Source organism: Lonchura striata, chromosome 6 (genome assembly GCF_046129695.1).
Source record: "Lonchura striata isolate bLonStr1 chromosome 6, bLonStr1.mat, whole genome shotgun sequence".
NCBI classification, from domain to species: Eukaryota; Metazoa; Chordata; class Aves; order Passeriformes; family Estrildidae; genus Lonchura; species Lonchura striata.
The window spans coordinates 17,955,117-17,971,219 of NC_134608.1; the positions used below are offsets into that span (position 1 = coordinate 17,955,117).

The window sequence follows — 16,103 nt, forward strand, 5'->3', positions numbered from 1 at the left end:
TTAACTCAGAGTACCTTTTATTTCCTCAGATAAAAATGCCTTTGTATGAAAAGGCCAGAGAGCAAATCAGCGAGTCATGCGTGACACTCAGGTCAGCAATGAGGAGAGTCAGCTGGGAGCCCTCGGGCTCTGGCCTGATTTCCAACACTGCTCTGGTATTGCAGCTATCCCAGTATTAAGTTTTCAGAAAAAGATGTGGGAAATGCTCCTGCAATGCAGTATTTAGTTATAGTACTATGTAGTCTATGTTCAGATGTACAGAACTAACAACTGTATTAATGTTTCATTAGTCAATTCTGACAAAAATACTCATATATTTCAGAGCTGTCTTTCTTAATTGGCTTCCCATTGGAACTTATCACTAGAAAATAATGATTTTACAAGTTGGGAAAGGCCATTGATATAAAAACCCAATAAAAGTTCTGTAAAAGAAGACTTATAAAGAGAAATGCTAGTGAAGACTTATGGCCTAAGGACCAGCTGTATAGAAAGGAGCATTTCAAATATTCCCTCCTGCTGTAAATCAAGCACCTTAGGATGGAGTCTTGAAAACCATCTACTCCTCTCTCAGGCTCATCCAAAGTGTACAGTTTGTCTTCAACCTACAACACAGAAATAAAAATCTTTATTGTCGGTGCAAATGCACAGCAGATTTTACCATTAAAATGAAATCTAGTAACTCTCTGTGATTAAGCAGCCCTAGAAATTCCACGTCTCTTCTGAGAAACTTTGTGTAAACAGACAAATGGGACACCTTCTTCTGCTGGAAAGTCATGTACCTATTATAATACCTTAATACCTTAGCAGATATTTGATAGTGTACTTACAGAAACAATAAAAAAATAAAATAAAAAAAGATCTCTTCATGTGCCTCAGTGTTTTTTCTTATAGTTTCCACTCAGTGTTCTGAAATTCTCTCTCCTCTATGTAGCTAACTCATGTCATGGCAATAGAGAGAACACCTAAATCAGCTGCTCACTGCTGTGGCAGTGATGAGGTGTATTACTCCACAGTGATGGTGGTGGGTGTGGGCAGAGTACCCAGATGACTGATAGATGCATTATTACCTTTGATTTGATCTTCTGCTTTTCACCCATAACTTTTCTCACATGCACTTTGTCTGCAGATGGAAAGCTACAAAATTTAGAGAGGTATTAGATTCCCAAGTAGACTACTTTCAAAAAATGCAGGATGAGAATAGCAGCGCCACTGTGGAAATGTCTCATTGACCTGAACAGAATGTAGTACTGAACAGGTCAGAAAATTTCTGACAGACAGGTGATCCAAATTAATTATTTAGCTGCATATTAGCAGGGGATAACAGAATTATTCAAAATAATTATTCAGAATTAAGAATGGAGATGATCCTAAAATTAAAAGTGCACCAGGAAAATAGACAACCTACAGCCAAAAAATCAACAGTTGCAATACAGAGCCAAAGCTATCATAATTCCAGTCTTAGGAAATTCCTGATTTAATCTATGACAAAACTGGAGTTAGACGTGCAGGCATGGTGGACACAAAAGGGAAAAGATTTCTCTTTATAAGGTAGTACAAAACTAAATCAGAATTGTTCAACTTGGTAGGAAGTTCAATGCAAGAGGACACTAATTTTGTTTAAAATATTTTATACAAGGTATATCCAATGGTATTCAAATTTAAAAAAACCAATGAAGAGCTGCATTCAGGAGTTAAAAAAGGATGTTTGCATGATGTATTAATTAACAGACTGGAAAGCATGAGACTACGGGGGCAATAGTGGGAAACTAATTGCATGCTTATATTGGTTAACTCTCTACAAGATAGAACTATACATCAGAGAGCATAGGGAAGAGAGAGAGAATAATTATCCCCAGCAGATATGAGATTTCACATTTTTAATTTAGTGGCACTTTGTATCCAATCCGTATAAATTAAAGCAGTTGTTCCAGAAAGAAGACAGCAAAATATGCCAGTGAAAAAAGGAAAATCACATTCCTTTTTAGCTTTTGCTAAGGTGTATCTAGAATAATTATTCTAATTCTAAGTTCTAATAAGGCATCAGTATAATTATTCTGGTTTTATACAAATGTAATGAGAGCAAAACAGCTTGCCTTGATGAAGATAATGTTATGATAATATCTAAATCCCAGGGTTTTATAATAAAGTTTTAATCTCTGTACCTGATCATATCTGTCTGTGTTTGAGCTTCCACACACTGCTTGCGGTGATTTTTCTTCTTTCTTTGAGCGGGAGTGTAAAACCTGTACTCTGATAGGAAAGGTTTAGCATCTGATATCAAGGTGCGTGGAGTAAAAGGTTTTCGGCTCTTAGTGAAGTATTCAGAGTGCCTCTCGAGAAGATCCCCGCCGCAGGCTCTGGCGTGGCTTCCGTGGCACCTCTGGCACCTCACGGTCACAAAGCTCTCGATGGAGTGGCTGCGGGGAAGTGCAAAGCGTTTCCCTGGTGGCTTTGACACACAGACACTGGAGTGTGAGTAAGGTGCCCTGCACGTATTCCGAGAACATTTCCTGATGCATTGCACTGGACTGGAGTGAACCAAGCAACCCTCGCCATAAGGAGATGCTGCTCTTGGTAGGTACTGTGCCTGCTCAGCAGAAGGTGAGAGATTGTCTTCTGCTTCCAAGAGACTCTAGGAAAAAAATAAAACAACATTTCATAATTTTTCAAGTTACCTGCTTTCATTTAGCTGGTACTCCCAGCTATTACTGCGAGTTACCCAGTTGGTAACTGGGAATTACCATGTTGAAGGTATTTTCTAAGAAAAAATTCCAGTCTTTGTAAAATCAAATGGGTTTCACAGCAGCCTCAGTGCTAACAGATTTTAAAACCTAGTCACCGGAAATAAGAGAGTAATAAAGAAATGGTTTATTTCAGTAGCAAACACTGGTGCTCTATTACAGAATATTGATGGCTACATCAAACCAAGAGTTTAATCAGTCAATTTTTAGAAGAAATCATTCCACTGAGGCAAATTATCTTATCTGAATATGCTCTGTTAATACCACTTGGGCAAGCTAAGGCAGATATTATCTATAATTATCCCATGCTTAAAAATTCAAGACTATTCCGGAATTGTATTATGACATGTGGCAAAGACAAAACAGAAACACAACTAAATTCAAGTGATATTTTAAGGTAGGGTTTTTGGTTGTTTTGATCATTTCTTTGTTTGTTTTTTATATTAAAAAGAGCAATTATATAAAAGTTTTATTTCAGTCATAGAGTTTTGAAAAATTTGCAGTATCAAAGCTTAAATACCTGGACAGGGTATGCACACTCGTAATTTTGCTTTACAATGTGTTTGAAACACCTTATGAAAACAGCTGTTGTATGCTCTTTTCCTACCTAGGATATTCAATGTCATCCACTGAATAGTTTGTCAATCAGTGAAAATTATGTATGACTATTTACAGTCTCTATGGGCAGGGCAGGCATACTGCAGAACTAGAAGATTAAACCAGAAACCTATCAGCAAATAAAATTTTGTATAAACCAATTTATTGCATCCACACATGTAACTATTTATGAAATTCAACAACTGTATGATGCAGAAAATATTATTCCCACTGTGTTACTCTATGTAGCACCACAACTCCCAGAGACAGGGTTTACAGTGCAACAGTTTGAGGGAGACAACCTGAGGATAGTTTTATTCTGGAAAATCTCACTGCTGTACCATGCAATCCACCAGACAAAACAACAACTGAATTATAACATCTGAGAAAACCCAAATCAGAAGCAACAGCTAACTTTCTAAAATTACTATCATACTTTCCCAACACTAGGGCAGTTTATATAGGTCCACATCATCAGCAACAAAGTGCTGTAAGATTTTAAGACAAGTAGAGGTGTTTACTAATAAGAAAATTAAATTTCTAAGGCCATTTGAGGTTTTTAACAAATTTGAAGTTTAGTTCAGCTAGGCTAACACTTGTCCATATACTTTCACCACCTGAAAAAAGAACAGGAAGATAATGAGACTCCAGTACAGACCATAAGCTCTGCAGTGACAAAAGGGAGAAACGAAAGATGATTTCCATATGTGTTTCATTCATCTCTATTATACTTCTAGCAACCAAGTAAAAACTATTAAGTAGAAGCATTATATTACTGAAGTTACTGAAGGAACACGTGCCCTATAGGGAGCCTGAGAAAGAGAGATGCAGTATGGTATAACCTATACATGTACTGTGACATGCATTTATTCATGACATACAACCATAATGCCAGTTGAGAAGATTCACCAAGCAGCCTATCCTGATTTCACAATTAAGCTATGTGGGAACTACTTTGAGAGAGTAAGACTGAAACACAGATCCAGTGCATTTCCAATGGGGCTTCATTGCCTGAGCACAATATAAACCTTGAGAAAATCCTCAAGAACACTTACATTTTTGAAAATAATCAGCTCATTAAAATGTGGATTGAAGGCTGGATGTGTGATTTTCCCCACCAGGAAGTGACAATCAATGAATGTCAACAAAAGTCACAAAAACAACTGTAAAAAAAAGTGCCTGTGGGGATTCTGTAAGATAATCAATACTTATCCTGAGACTTCTGAAGTCTCCTACTGGGGTAAGCATGGAGAGAAAAAACCCCAATGACCAAAACTGGAAATCTTTATCCATTTATTGAAAATTCATTACATTCTAAGCTACAAATAGATAGTGTAAGACAGTAATATATTACTAGTAAACCAGTAAGATATAGTGTACTATATTAATCTATTTAATTGGTAGTATAACTTGTAAATATACACAGATTTTCTATTCTAATATTCAACCCTAAAACAGGTGTTTCTAAAAATTCTTAGCAATAGACTCTTACTGTATAAATGCTCCATTTTCCCATAACACTGCTACTGTTGCTTAGAATCTACACGATTTCATTTTTTTCCCTTTCAAACACAATGTTTTAAATTAAAGATCAATTATGATGAATATACATTTTGTAGCATGCAGTAAATGAAATTTACAGGAATATTAAAAATGCAGGTATTTCATAATGAAAATTAAGTCACAGATCACACTGCCATATATTTCCTTCAAAACAATTTTTTCTCACATCAGTAAGACCTATCTAAACTATTCCAATACCCCAAAATATCCAGAGTTGCTGGTGCCTAATGGAAAGAAGTTTTCTTTTACTTAGCTGAGGCAAAATAAGCTCTTCATGATGGTGTCTCATGTGAGTCAACTGTATTTTACTACTACAGCATAATTAAATGCTGAACTGATAACATGCAGTTACAATGCCAAACAAATGCCTGTATTAGCAAGCAGAATAATAAGGCTTACCAGCATGATTGTTTGCATATAAAGTAATTGCAGTGGTAGCTCAGCACTATAGAACACAGATAAGACTGGAAAGTTTCAGCATCCACCTACATAGATAAAAGCTAATTCCATACCCTTCAGTGTATATTATAAACAACTTAATTCTTGTAAATGCTTTATTCTCAGTGACCAAAGCAGTTCATTGAGCTGCAACATAAATGGTATTGTAGAAGCATTTGTGAGCACATGAGGACTGGTTCCCTGCATTATGCAAAATAATTATTAAGAAAAGATAAAAAGCTGCATTAGCTGATTATTTATCTACACCTCATGAAAATGATATGTTCTGTTCCTCAGAAGCAATTGAGTTGATACAAAACAAGACAAAAGCACAAGGTTTACATGGAAATATCCTAAATTTAAGCACTCCTTACACATGAGAAGCTTAGGGCAGTTATCTTCTTCTCCTTCACAAATATTTCATAAGTAGAACAGACCAATTAGCTCACTTGTGACTAGAGAGAATTGCAACACAAAGCTGCATCTGTGTCAGCTGAGAGTTGTACTCATTCAAATACTGAGAACACAGTGTCTTTCAAAGCCCTTATCCTGAGGCAAAACTTTACTACTCAAACAGGGAGAAATACACTCCAAGTAGACAAAGAAACAATATGAACAAGGAACTCTGTCACTTCAAAAGCTTTTAAGCAGTGTAAGAGAATGCTGTTTGTCTGCAATTTGTCTCTTTTGAACTTTCAAAAAATTATCCTGTGTTGCAAATAAACTGCAAGCATGTTCACTTTCTGCTGTTTTCTATTAAAAAATCAGATGTTTAAATAAGAAACAAAAAAAAAGACAAAAAACATGCTTACAAATAGCACACTTATTAAAATATATTTGGTTCTATTCTTCAAACAAAATTTTAAAAATCCATTATAGCATCTGAGCTTTAGCGATTAAAACCATCAAGAACTATATCCCATGTAATTTGGAGTAAAAAATCCTGACTTATATCTTGCTTATCAATATGTTTCTATTCTGTTAATTCAACTAAGTATAATCCATTTTGAAAGACACAAATCCACTCAATGATACATTTCAGCAACTCCTTTTACAAGTTTCATAAAGTATGTATTTATGCTTCAATGTTATTAGTCTTAAAACTGGGGTAAACTGAACAGTACTTTGCATTTTGCATTCAGACCTCTGAATTTTCATGGACTCTGTGGAAGAGAAAATTCAGTAAAAAGTGTTCAAAGCGTACTGCTGTCAACTGACGGGCAAAAGTATTAATATAGAGGAAGAATCCAGATTTCTCTATATGTTACTTTTAATTTCTACAAGAATTTTAGTTTCGCAGCTCAAAAGCCACTAAAGTATCAGCTGCCTTATAAAAACCAGACTTTGAAAAGAAAGGTTGCTAAATACTTTTTCATAAAAAGTCCAAGGCAGCTCCCACTGGGGTCACTGAAATTACAGTAAGATCAGTTTAATCTTGAAATTAACTTGTTCTTGTATGAAAAGGTCTTCCAAGAGAATAGTTCATCTACCATTACAAAATGAGAACAAAGAGATGCCTTATGAACTGCACTGTCAGGACACAGAAGCTGCAAATTTGCAATAAATGAGTGTATGATTCTTTTTACTTGAGAAAGCCATTTAAATATTGCTCTAAGTCAGCTGAGCACGTGCTCTCTGCTGTCTGGACAGAGCAGAACTCTCCTATATGAAGTGACAAGCTGCTTTTATAGAAAATTCATCCGAATACGTGAACAAATTGGACTTTCTATAAACATATTCCGTTTGTATCTTGGTATCACTGTTTTTCAAATCTATGGTCCTGGTACACGCTTTCCTTTTCTGCATGTGTGTAGGTGTCAATTCTTTAATGTAGTAGCTCCTACTTTTATCAAATACTGTGATGGTATTTAGAAGGGGTATTACTGAGTGTGCATTAATTCAAACAACCAGTACAAGAGGCGATGGTCACTGTGAAGCCTGAAAGGAAATCTGAATATTCCCAACAAAAACAACTTTGATGCTCAGAAAGTTCTTCTGCTTTCTTTAGTCACTGACATCTCCCATTATGACAGAACCAATTTAAGCACAATAGCTGTTCAGACTGCTGGTACTATAAGAGTGCAATAAATCTTTAAATATAAAGCATTTCAGTGGGCATTTCACACAGCCACACATATGTTGCATACAAAATTAACAAGAGAATAGAACAGTTAATGATGTTTCCCAATCTGTATTTCATATGCACAAGCAGATGGCCACAACTTTCATTCTTCATTAAAAATAAAAAAAAAATCTCAAAAAACAGGCTGAAAGGGATCTTGAAAGGTCAAGGCAACGGCACACTTCAAATGGTTACAAGAGAAAATTTAACCTCCTATGAATCAGCTTTACTTCAACTGACTTTTGGCATGGATTAATTTATTTAAAAAAATTCACTAGCAGCCAGAAATGCCTATTAATAGGATTACTTGAACATGAGATATGAAATACCAAGTCTTGTTCAAATCAGAGCTTTTACTCATGGCTAGCTCAACTCAGGTAGAATTTTAGAAAATCTTATTTTAAAAAAAAAAGGAAAAAAGCTGCACTTTGTTATAGTGCATCCTTTAGTTTTAAACCTGGGAGTTCATGCAGTAATTAAAGACACATATTACTTGGTTTTGCACTGAAACAATTTAAGGAACTTTGCCTGCCCCAAGTTTGCAAAAAAAATAACATGGAAGGACAAAAATGGTATTAATAAAATATAAAATTTAGATTTTAAATATCACATTTCTTCCCTTTTCTAATTAATGTTTGTGCTTTCATCCATAAATAGAAGCCATGTATTGAATTTCAAAGCATTATTTCTCTGCACTGCAATAAGATCACACTCAGGCTGCCTGCTACAAAAATCAGTCACACAAAAAGAAACTGACAGTGTTTGTACACTACTTGGAAATGTCCTCTAGCTTTACAGCTATTTAAACAATGTACGAAGCTTATGCTGTTAGAACCACAGAGTTAAATCATTCTGTTTCAAGATGCAATTACTCATTTACAGTGATGAATAAGAATGTAATTTATTGGGCTATTTACGTATTTATTTATTAGTTAGAAATACACATAATGTATCTTGATGAAATGTCAGCCAAACTAAGTCAGCCTATGCATATAAGCAGAACACATACATACAGAATGGTATATTTTAGTCTAAGCATTATTTCTCCTTTCAAGAAATGCAACTGAATGATTTAGTATACTGTTAGATAAAAATGTATTATCAGCTAGGACTTTTCATTAAGAAAAAATGGAAGATTCCTGATTCTTTTGCTTGGAAGGGTGAAGTTAACAGAGCTCTGCCTTAGGAAATGGTACAAAGCTCTGGAGTGACAGAGGACAGGAATTTCAGCTGAGGGGAAAGCAAGAGAATTCAAGGGTAATTAGGGCTTGTATTTACTGCAAGCACTCTTCATCCAGATACCTGACATCTTTGTCAGAAGGTCAAGACATGCATTCAGTGCTGGGCACATGCCAGGCAGACCCTTGTCTACTTTCTGCTGCTTGAAAGTTACCAGCCCCCACTGCTGCACAGCAGTGATCATCCCTATACTAAACAGAATTAAAATACATACCTTTCTAGAAGAGGATGGCAGCAGCCTTCCATTGTCTCTTGGACAGGATGGAGCTTCACACACACTTATTTTCTCTCTACATTTGGCTATCTTCTTCCTCAGTTTCTCTCTTCTTTGCTGGTCAGCAACTTAGGGAAGAGACAAAGTTGGTCAGATTCAAACTGAATTATTATTTGTTTCCCTAAGTGATTTGAAAACGTTGTAGCGGTTTCCAATTGCTCAGTAAAGTCAGACTATTGAGATACATTCCACTTCCAACACATAGCAGTTATAAAATTTATGTGTACTCTTAGGAAAAAAAAAAATAGAGTATACTTGTAGCTGAAGCTGTGCCTTAACTTTCCTGAAATTTTCTTACCTCAAAACAAACACCAGCATACAGGACTTCCATGATCAGTATTGCTAACAGAGCATTTTGCTCAAAAAGTTACATGCTTTCTATCAGTTTTTTACAGCTAGAACTCCTTTGACTGTACCCTCATCTAGTATTTCACAAAAACCCGTGTTTATTGTTAGAAAAGCTGACATGTAAAAAAATCCATGATTACAACATGGAATTTCCTAAATACAGAAATCCAGGGCAGAATAAATAAATCATTGTCAAGAACACAAAAAAAATGAAGGCCAGCTCTGAGAGGGCTACTGTAAGGTCAGAGTGAGAGATTTTTATTAGTCCACACTGGTCTGCAGTCCAAGACCTCATCTGCAGTGCAAAAAGTTGAGTCAGGCATCTGTGTCATCAGTTAAAGTAGCCCAAAAGACAGGTAAATTTCCTCTTTATGAGTTTGCCCTCAATCATCTCAATCTTACATAATACAGTCCAAAGTTTTTGCATGTTATGAGGAGCCAGGTTTCACAGATGAAACAGAAAATAATTTAGGTTGGAAAAAACCTCCAAGAGCAAGTCCATCCTCTGACCAATCACCACCTCACCAACTGAATCACAGCACGAAGTGCCACATCAAGTTGTTTCTTAAACACTTCCAGAGGTGGTGACTCCATCAGCTTCCTGGGCAGGCTATTCCTATGCTTGACAAACCTTTCAATGAAGAAATTCTCTTCCTCATGTGCAACCTAAATCTCCCCTGGCACGGCTTAAGACTGTGTCCTCTTGTCCTGGCACTGGTTGCCTGGCAGAAGAGGCTGACCATCACCTGGCTACAGCCTCCTTTCAGGCAGCTGTAGTGTGACAAGGTCTCCCCTGAGCCTCCTTTTCTCCAGGCTGAACACCCCCAGCTCCCTCAGACACTCCTCCCAGGAGTGTCTTGTGCTCTTGACCCCTCACCAGCCTTGTTGCCCTTGTTTGGATACACTCCAGCACCTCGATGTCTTTCTTGAAGTGGGGGACCCAGAACTGGACAAAACACTCAGAATTTGCAAAGTTGAAAAATCAAAATGAGGCTGATGAAAAATTAGTAATTTCATTCCCAAATAGGGAAAAAATAAACAAACATACTTTTGAAGTCTGTGTAACAAATGAAAATTTTCTCATTCACTTAACACATATCCAAGTGTATGAAACATTTGTTTGATAGAGACACACTTTGAGGATTTCTTCTCTGGTTTCATAATATATTTATATCATGCTCTGGGAGACCTCATTCTGCACATGCACTACTATATTTAATGCATGGAAATGTAAAAAACTTCAGGGATTGGTGTGGTAAATTCTTCTACACAGCTGAGTCCTATAGCAATCTGAGGACATTTAATCAACCTTTAAAATGCATTCATCTGTGTACCCTACATATAGATTAATCTCCAGGAAATACTTAAGTGTATTCATTGTATTTAAACATTTTAGTCCCCTTTTTTAAGATGGGCTTTAATCTTTCAGATGTGCAATCTTTGCTCTCATTGCTCAGAAAAATCCCTCTTTTTCTTTCTTTTAATTCTTATAACTGATATGTAAAATATAGAGCAATTTCTTTTATGGCTACTGATTTATCCATCATACACTATTAGAGTACTTAAGAAACTGCTTAAATTACTGGGAAAAAATTAGCTGAAGTTAACAAATGCTGCATTACACAACTCTGAATTAAAAATATACATTGTAACAGAATAATAAAATATACCGTACCCTTTTATGGCTACTGATTTATCCATCATACACTATTAGAGTACTTAAGAAACTGCTTAAATTACTGGGAAAAAATTAGCTGAAGTTAACAAATGCTGCATTACACAACTCTGAATTAAAAATATACATTGTAACAGAATAATAAAATATACCGTACCATTAAATAATTAAAGTGGAATGTTTTTCTTTTTATATTGTGTCTGTTCTAAATTACTGTTATTTCTAATTTTGTTTGTCTTAAAAGTTACAGAGAAGTACTCAAAAATTAGCTACAGGTTAGACATTTCTATGTTTGAGATAAAGCATTACTTATTCTGGGCCAAAACAGCATGTCTGTGCGTGCACATGCATGGAGGCTATAAAAACTCACATCTTGCCTGCTGCTCAGGTAAAATGGTGATGGCTGACTGAACAAATATCTAGAGAAACAATGGGAACCCTACAAAGCAAAAATGCAATACATACAAGAAGTATGGGTAAGGGCGAGTAGGTGTCTGAAACAGCAAATTCCTTACACTCAGGTGCTTAGGTGAAAAGTGACTTTGCCTAAGACAATACAAACTTTAACATTTTACTGCATGTTCCACCTGCACACCATGACTTAACAGGAGTGTCTGGGCAAAGTGCAAAGCAGTGGGAGTATCGCTGCAAAACAGAATTCCCATGTTGTCCTTATTCTGCTCTTTACAGGAGAAACTCAGAAATTTGACATACATGAATGCCTTTACCACTGACATTTAAAGCTGTTAAAAAAACCTCCTCCAGGATCATGTGCTGTGACTTTTCACCCAAAGCATGGCTTATATTCAAGAATAAATAATGAAAGAACAGTAGGGATTCCAGTTAAGGGTATATTGTGATATTGAAATGAGCCACTGGGACTACCATCACCTGCATGGGAAATATGGAGTCCTTGCCTCACACCTGTCATACAGTGAGCTTAGCTCAGCTAATCCATTAAGTGTGCTCCAAAAGCCATGTGCACTTACTGAAAGGCAGCAAAGACATGCAAACCAGAATGTCAGAAGACTCCAGTATTATACAAGCCATATCAGGAATTTTCAGGCTAGATCAATGGTAAAAGCTAGGAATTTTGAAACCAGAAAAGTCAGAGGTAGAGAAATTATTCTAAAACGAGTTAATGTAGGTGCAAACAGCTGGAGGTAAGTTAGGATAGCTCTGAGGCAGTCAGCAAGTAACACAGAAAAATGCAGAAACAGGCACGGTGCCCTACCTCTCCTTAGTTCATATGTCATTTACCCATGCAAAAACTGGAGAATCCAGTCTTATGCTTTGACTTCAGCCAGATAGGGAACTTTGAGGCACTAATTACAGTATTACAACTGAGATAAGGTGAAGATACTTAATCCTGTCATACATAACCACTTGTGTTGCAGTGTGAATATATTAACCACAGAAAGAAGGAGACCAGCATTCAAGAGACATCCAATTTCAGAAGGGAGATTTAGCTTTTAATTGAAAACACTGCTCACTCTTTAAGGCATCTTCTACTTCAAATCCATTAAAGATATAAAGCTTCTTTAGCTTTCAGTGAGGTCCATACATTTGAAAGAAGTGCCCTTGGCATACTGTCATAGACTTGTGGGAAATAAACATAAACTGCATTTGCTAACAGACACTTAAAACAGTTTCACTGCAAGTAGTTTTTATTTGAACACTGGCTTCAGGAACATGTCACATATGTAGAGTTAAATATGGGAATAGTACATAATAGTAAATATCTTGTGAAAAATAAATGAAAAAAAAAACCACTGGGCTACTTTTCATCTTTTTAAAAGAGAAGAACAAAACGTGTGGCAATAAAAGAATATGGTCTGTAAATCCAAATAATGAGTCCCTTTAGAAGTCTTATTAGAGCTTTGGAGATTAATTGTATCTTGTTAACTACTGTGCTCAAAACCCCACAGATTCACAGGATAGTAAGAGAAAATGTACTAGAATATAAACAATTTAATCATTCTGTAGATCAGAAAAATTCAGTCTATGAACCTAGATTCCATACCTTATTGCATCCACTTCATGAATCCATTCTCTTAATTTTGTTGTCAGTGAAAGGAAGCATAAGACTGAATTTCAAATGTTAAACTGTAGCACTCCTCATGAAGAGATACCTATAAGACACTGATCGATCTGTCACTTTTGCCTAGGCAAATACCCTTCCCAGAGGACACGACACTTCAAAGCAAAAATCACATAATTTTATCTCCCTTTTAGAATATTCCCTCTATAGGCTGAATTGTTTTTTCTGTTAGTCTAGACTGCAGCAGCATTTCAAGACATGCTTAGAATGATAAAACAAATGTCATAAATCTGGAAGCAAGAATCTAATCATATCTATCACAGTCCTAGTCAGTTTGAAAGTTTTGCACTTAGAGGGACAGTATGATCTGCAATGCCAGTGGTTGTCCTTTGCTCTGAATTTCCAATCGCTAAATTTATCACAAAACAGTTCACAGTTAAACTTCAAGTGATTTCATTTTTTATGTAAATAATTGATGGCAACAATGAAATACAAAGTTAGATTTGAGTTCAGCTTACAGAACAATGTATCTTAAAGGAATTATCCAACACTCAGAATTTCTCCACTGTGTTTTTATATAAGCTATTTTTGCAATAACACACTTGGGAGTTATTATTTCCCTTCTGAATTCTTTTTTAGATAAATAATACAAACATCATCTTGGCTGAGCTTGAAGTGCCTAGTGACCATAACTAAACTGTCCAGTGTATCAGCTGGTGATATTACTTCTGCAAGCAAGCACTTCCTTCTCTAAGAACTTTTACTATCACTTTCCTAGCATTACATGACTTTCCAGGACACCATAATTTAAGCACCTGGGGTGAGATCTCAACAAATGAAAACTGAATTTTGCCTTTAGCTATGAAGTTTGGGTCCCTTATAAGTCTAAATCTAAATTCCTTAACATAGAAATTTTAATTTTCGTAACTCAGATGATTTTGCAGTCCTTCTTTACATCCACTATCAGTAGCACTGTATCATCAAACAAGGAAGGAATCCTCATAAAAAAGAGTGACAAAGTATTTATTAAGGTCTTGACAGTAAAGCCTGGCTTGTATCAAATACAAAGTAACGGCTATATAAGGGTATATACTTCAGAAATCTGATACTACTTGACAAAACTACTAATGGCGAAATCTGGTCATTGCTAAGACTTAGAAATAAAGCCTAACAGTGAGATATGAATCCTTCAAATGCATTTCAGAAGAGGCTAGAAGCACTGGATTATCCCAAATCCATCCACCTCTGATGCTCATATGGGCTCCTCATCCAGTAGACATCTCCTATATACTTCTGTCAGCCTTATGAAGAACACAGCAGCCTGCCAACAGTGACTGCACACAACCTCTGGAATGCTGCACCAGCCCTGAAGGAAACATCTAAGCCTGCCCAGGTAAACCTCCATTTGTGCACCCTAGAGAGAGGTCCATCGGGCTTCTAGGTGGCCCTTGACAGTGATTTTTTTTTCAAGGTACCACTGAGGCAGCCCCCAAGGACAATTTAGACACACTGTACTGAGATAATGCTGAAAATAAGTGAAATGTATAATTTTATTCCTGTTCTCTGGTATGCTATGGCTATTTTGTAATCCTGAGTAATGGTGGACAATTGTATAAAAACAACAGCCCCCTCCACCAGCAGACAGATGGTAAAGCTGTGTAAATTTGATTAAAAATCAGGGACATATTTTCAGTAATAATGATGAATAACTACTGAAACAGCTACAAAAGGAAATAATTTTCTCTATTTCTTGACCTTTACAAGTCAAGACTGCATGCTTTTCTTGTTTATGTGTTTTATTTACCAATTCAATATGGTTGTTAAGTTCTATATTAGAACAACTCAGTTTGCTTAACTCATGATGTCAGACTAGATGATCTGAAGTCTTTTCACAACTAGAAGTTGTGAAAAATGCATTTTTGATGTACATATCTAAAATTAATTACCTCTCATTAAAAAAAAAAAAAAAAAAAAAAAAAAAAAAAAACCACCTCAACACTTCTTTTTATAGGAAAAACTTTACAGTAAGTAACTTCTGGGGGAAAAAAAAAAGTAAAATCACTACAGTTAAAAGTACAGATTCATAAAGACATTTTACCTGTAAATTTTCCTGCTCACCAAATTTCAGACTTGATAATATATTAGACCACCTTTCTAAAGATATAACACAGGTATTAGAATTACCTAGTGTTTGAATTTAAAGAGCTTATTTTGGTTCCTTATAATTTTCATTTTCAGAAATACATACTAAAGGACAAGATTTAACAGAAAAAAAAAATACAGAGTGATTTTGTGAAAGCTCCCTGTAAAATGGCAACAACAACAAAACATGTAAAACAGCTTTTCATAAATCTCTGCTTTTTCACAATGTAAAGTGCAGACAGATATATGTGTTCATGGGAAAATTGAGATTTAAACACAGAGTTACACAACAATATGTATTTCTTGATATTTCTGCTTGAACTTAACCTCTTTAAAGAGTAGAAAACCAATGTTACTATCAGTCTGAACTGTTGCCTCTCCCCATCTCTCACTGCCCTCCCTCCAAGAATTCAAGTTCCACTAGGCTAGAATAGATCTGTGGTGGGTAACTTCTCAGAATATTTGTTTTCCTTCTTTTTCTCCCCCTGCCCAGTATGAAAGAGACCTGCATTCCTAAGCACACTAATCACTGAGTTCAAGCTGTACTATCAATATGCCTTGTGGAAAAACCTCTAAACATATGGGTTGAAAAGTTAGTACTGTTAGAAACCAGGCATGTGTTGCAGCAGCTGTCTTACTTGGCATAGCCTTTGTCAAGTTTTCTGGCACAAGTTTCACAACCACAGGCTTCTAATGGCCACTGGTATCAATCAACATGCTTGGACTAATTCTGAACATAGAAGTTTCACATTTCAAGAAGTTTCACATTCTAACAACTATTTTAAGTCAGTAAGCCTGATCTAACACATAGGAACATGCTCACTGCTAGCCCAGGGGCATGGCACCTTGCCTGCTTTGCTGCCAGCTAAGATACCAGGAAAAGAACAGTGGAAACTAAATCCACTTTAAGGACAGAACACATT

General features: G+C 36.0%; 1 protein-coding gene across 3 annotated transcripts in view; it reads right to left on the reverse strand.

Moving 5' to 3' along the window:
- The window catches only part of SPATA7 (spermatogenesis associated 7), a 34,567-nt gene that overhangs the window by 5,844 nt on the left and 12,620 nt on the right, over positions 1–16,103 (reverse strand). For all 3 annotated transcript variants that reach the window (XM_031504927.2, XM_077783997.1, XM_077783996.1), the window contains exons 5-8: positions 8,915–9,042; positions 2,163–2,632; positions 1,068–1,134; positions 532–602 (exon numbers count right to left, since the gene is read on the reverse strand). In XM_031504927.2, the coding sequence (XP_031360787.2) occupies positions 532–602; positions 1,068–1,134; positions 2,163–2,632; positions 8,915–9,042 (736 nt within the window). The remainder of the gene's footprint in view (positions 1–531; positions 603–1,067; positions 1,135–2,162; positions 2,633–8,914; positions 9,043–16,103) is intronic.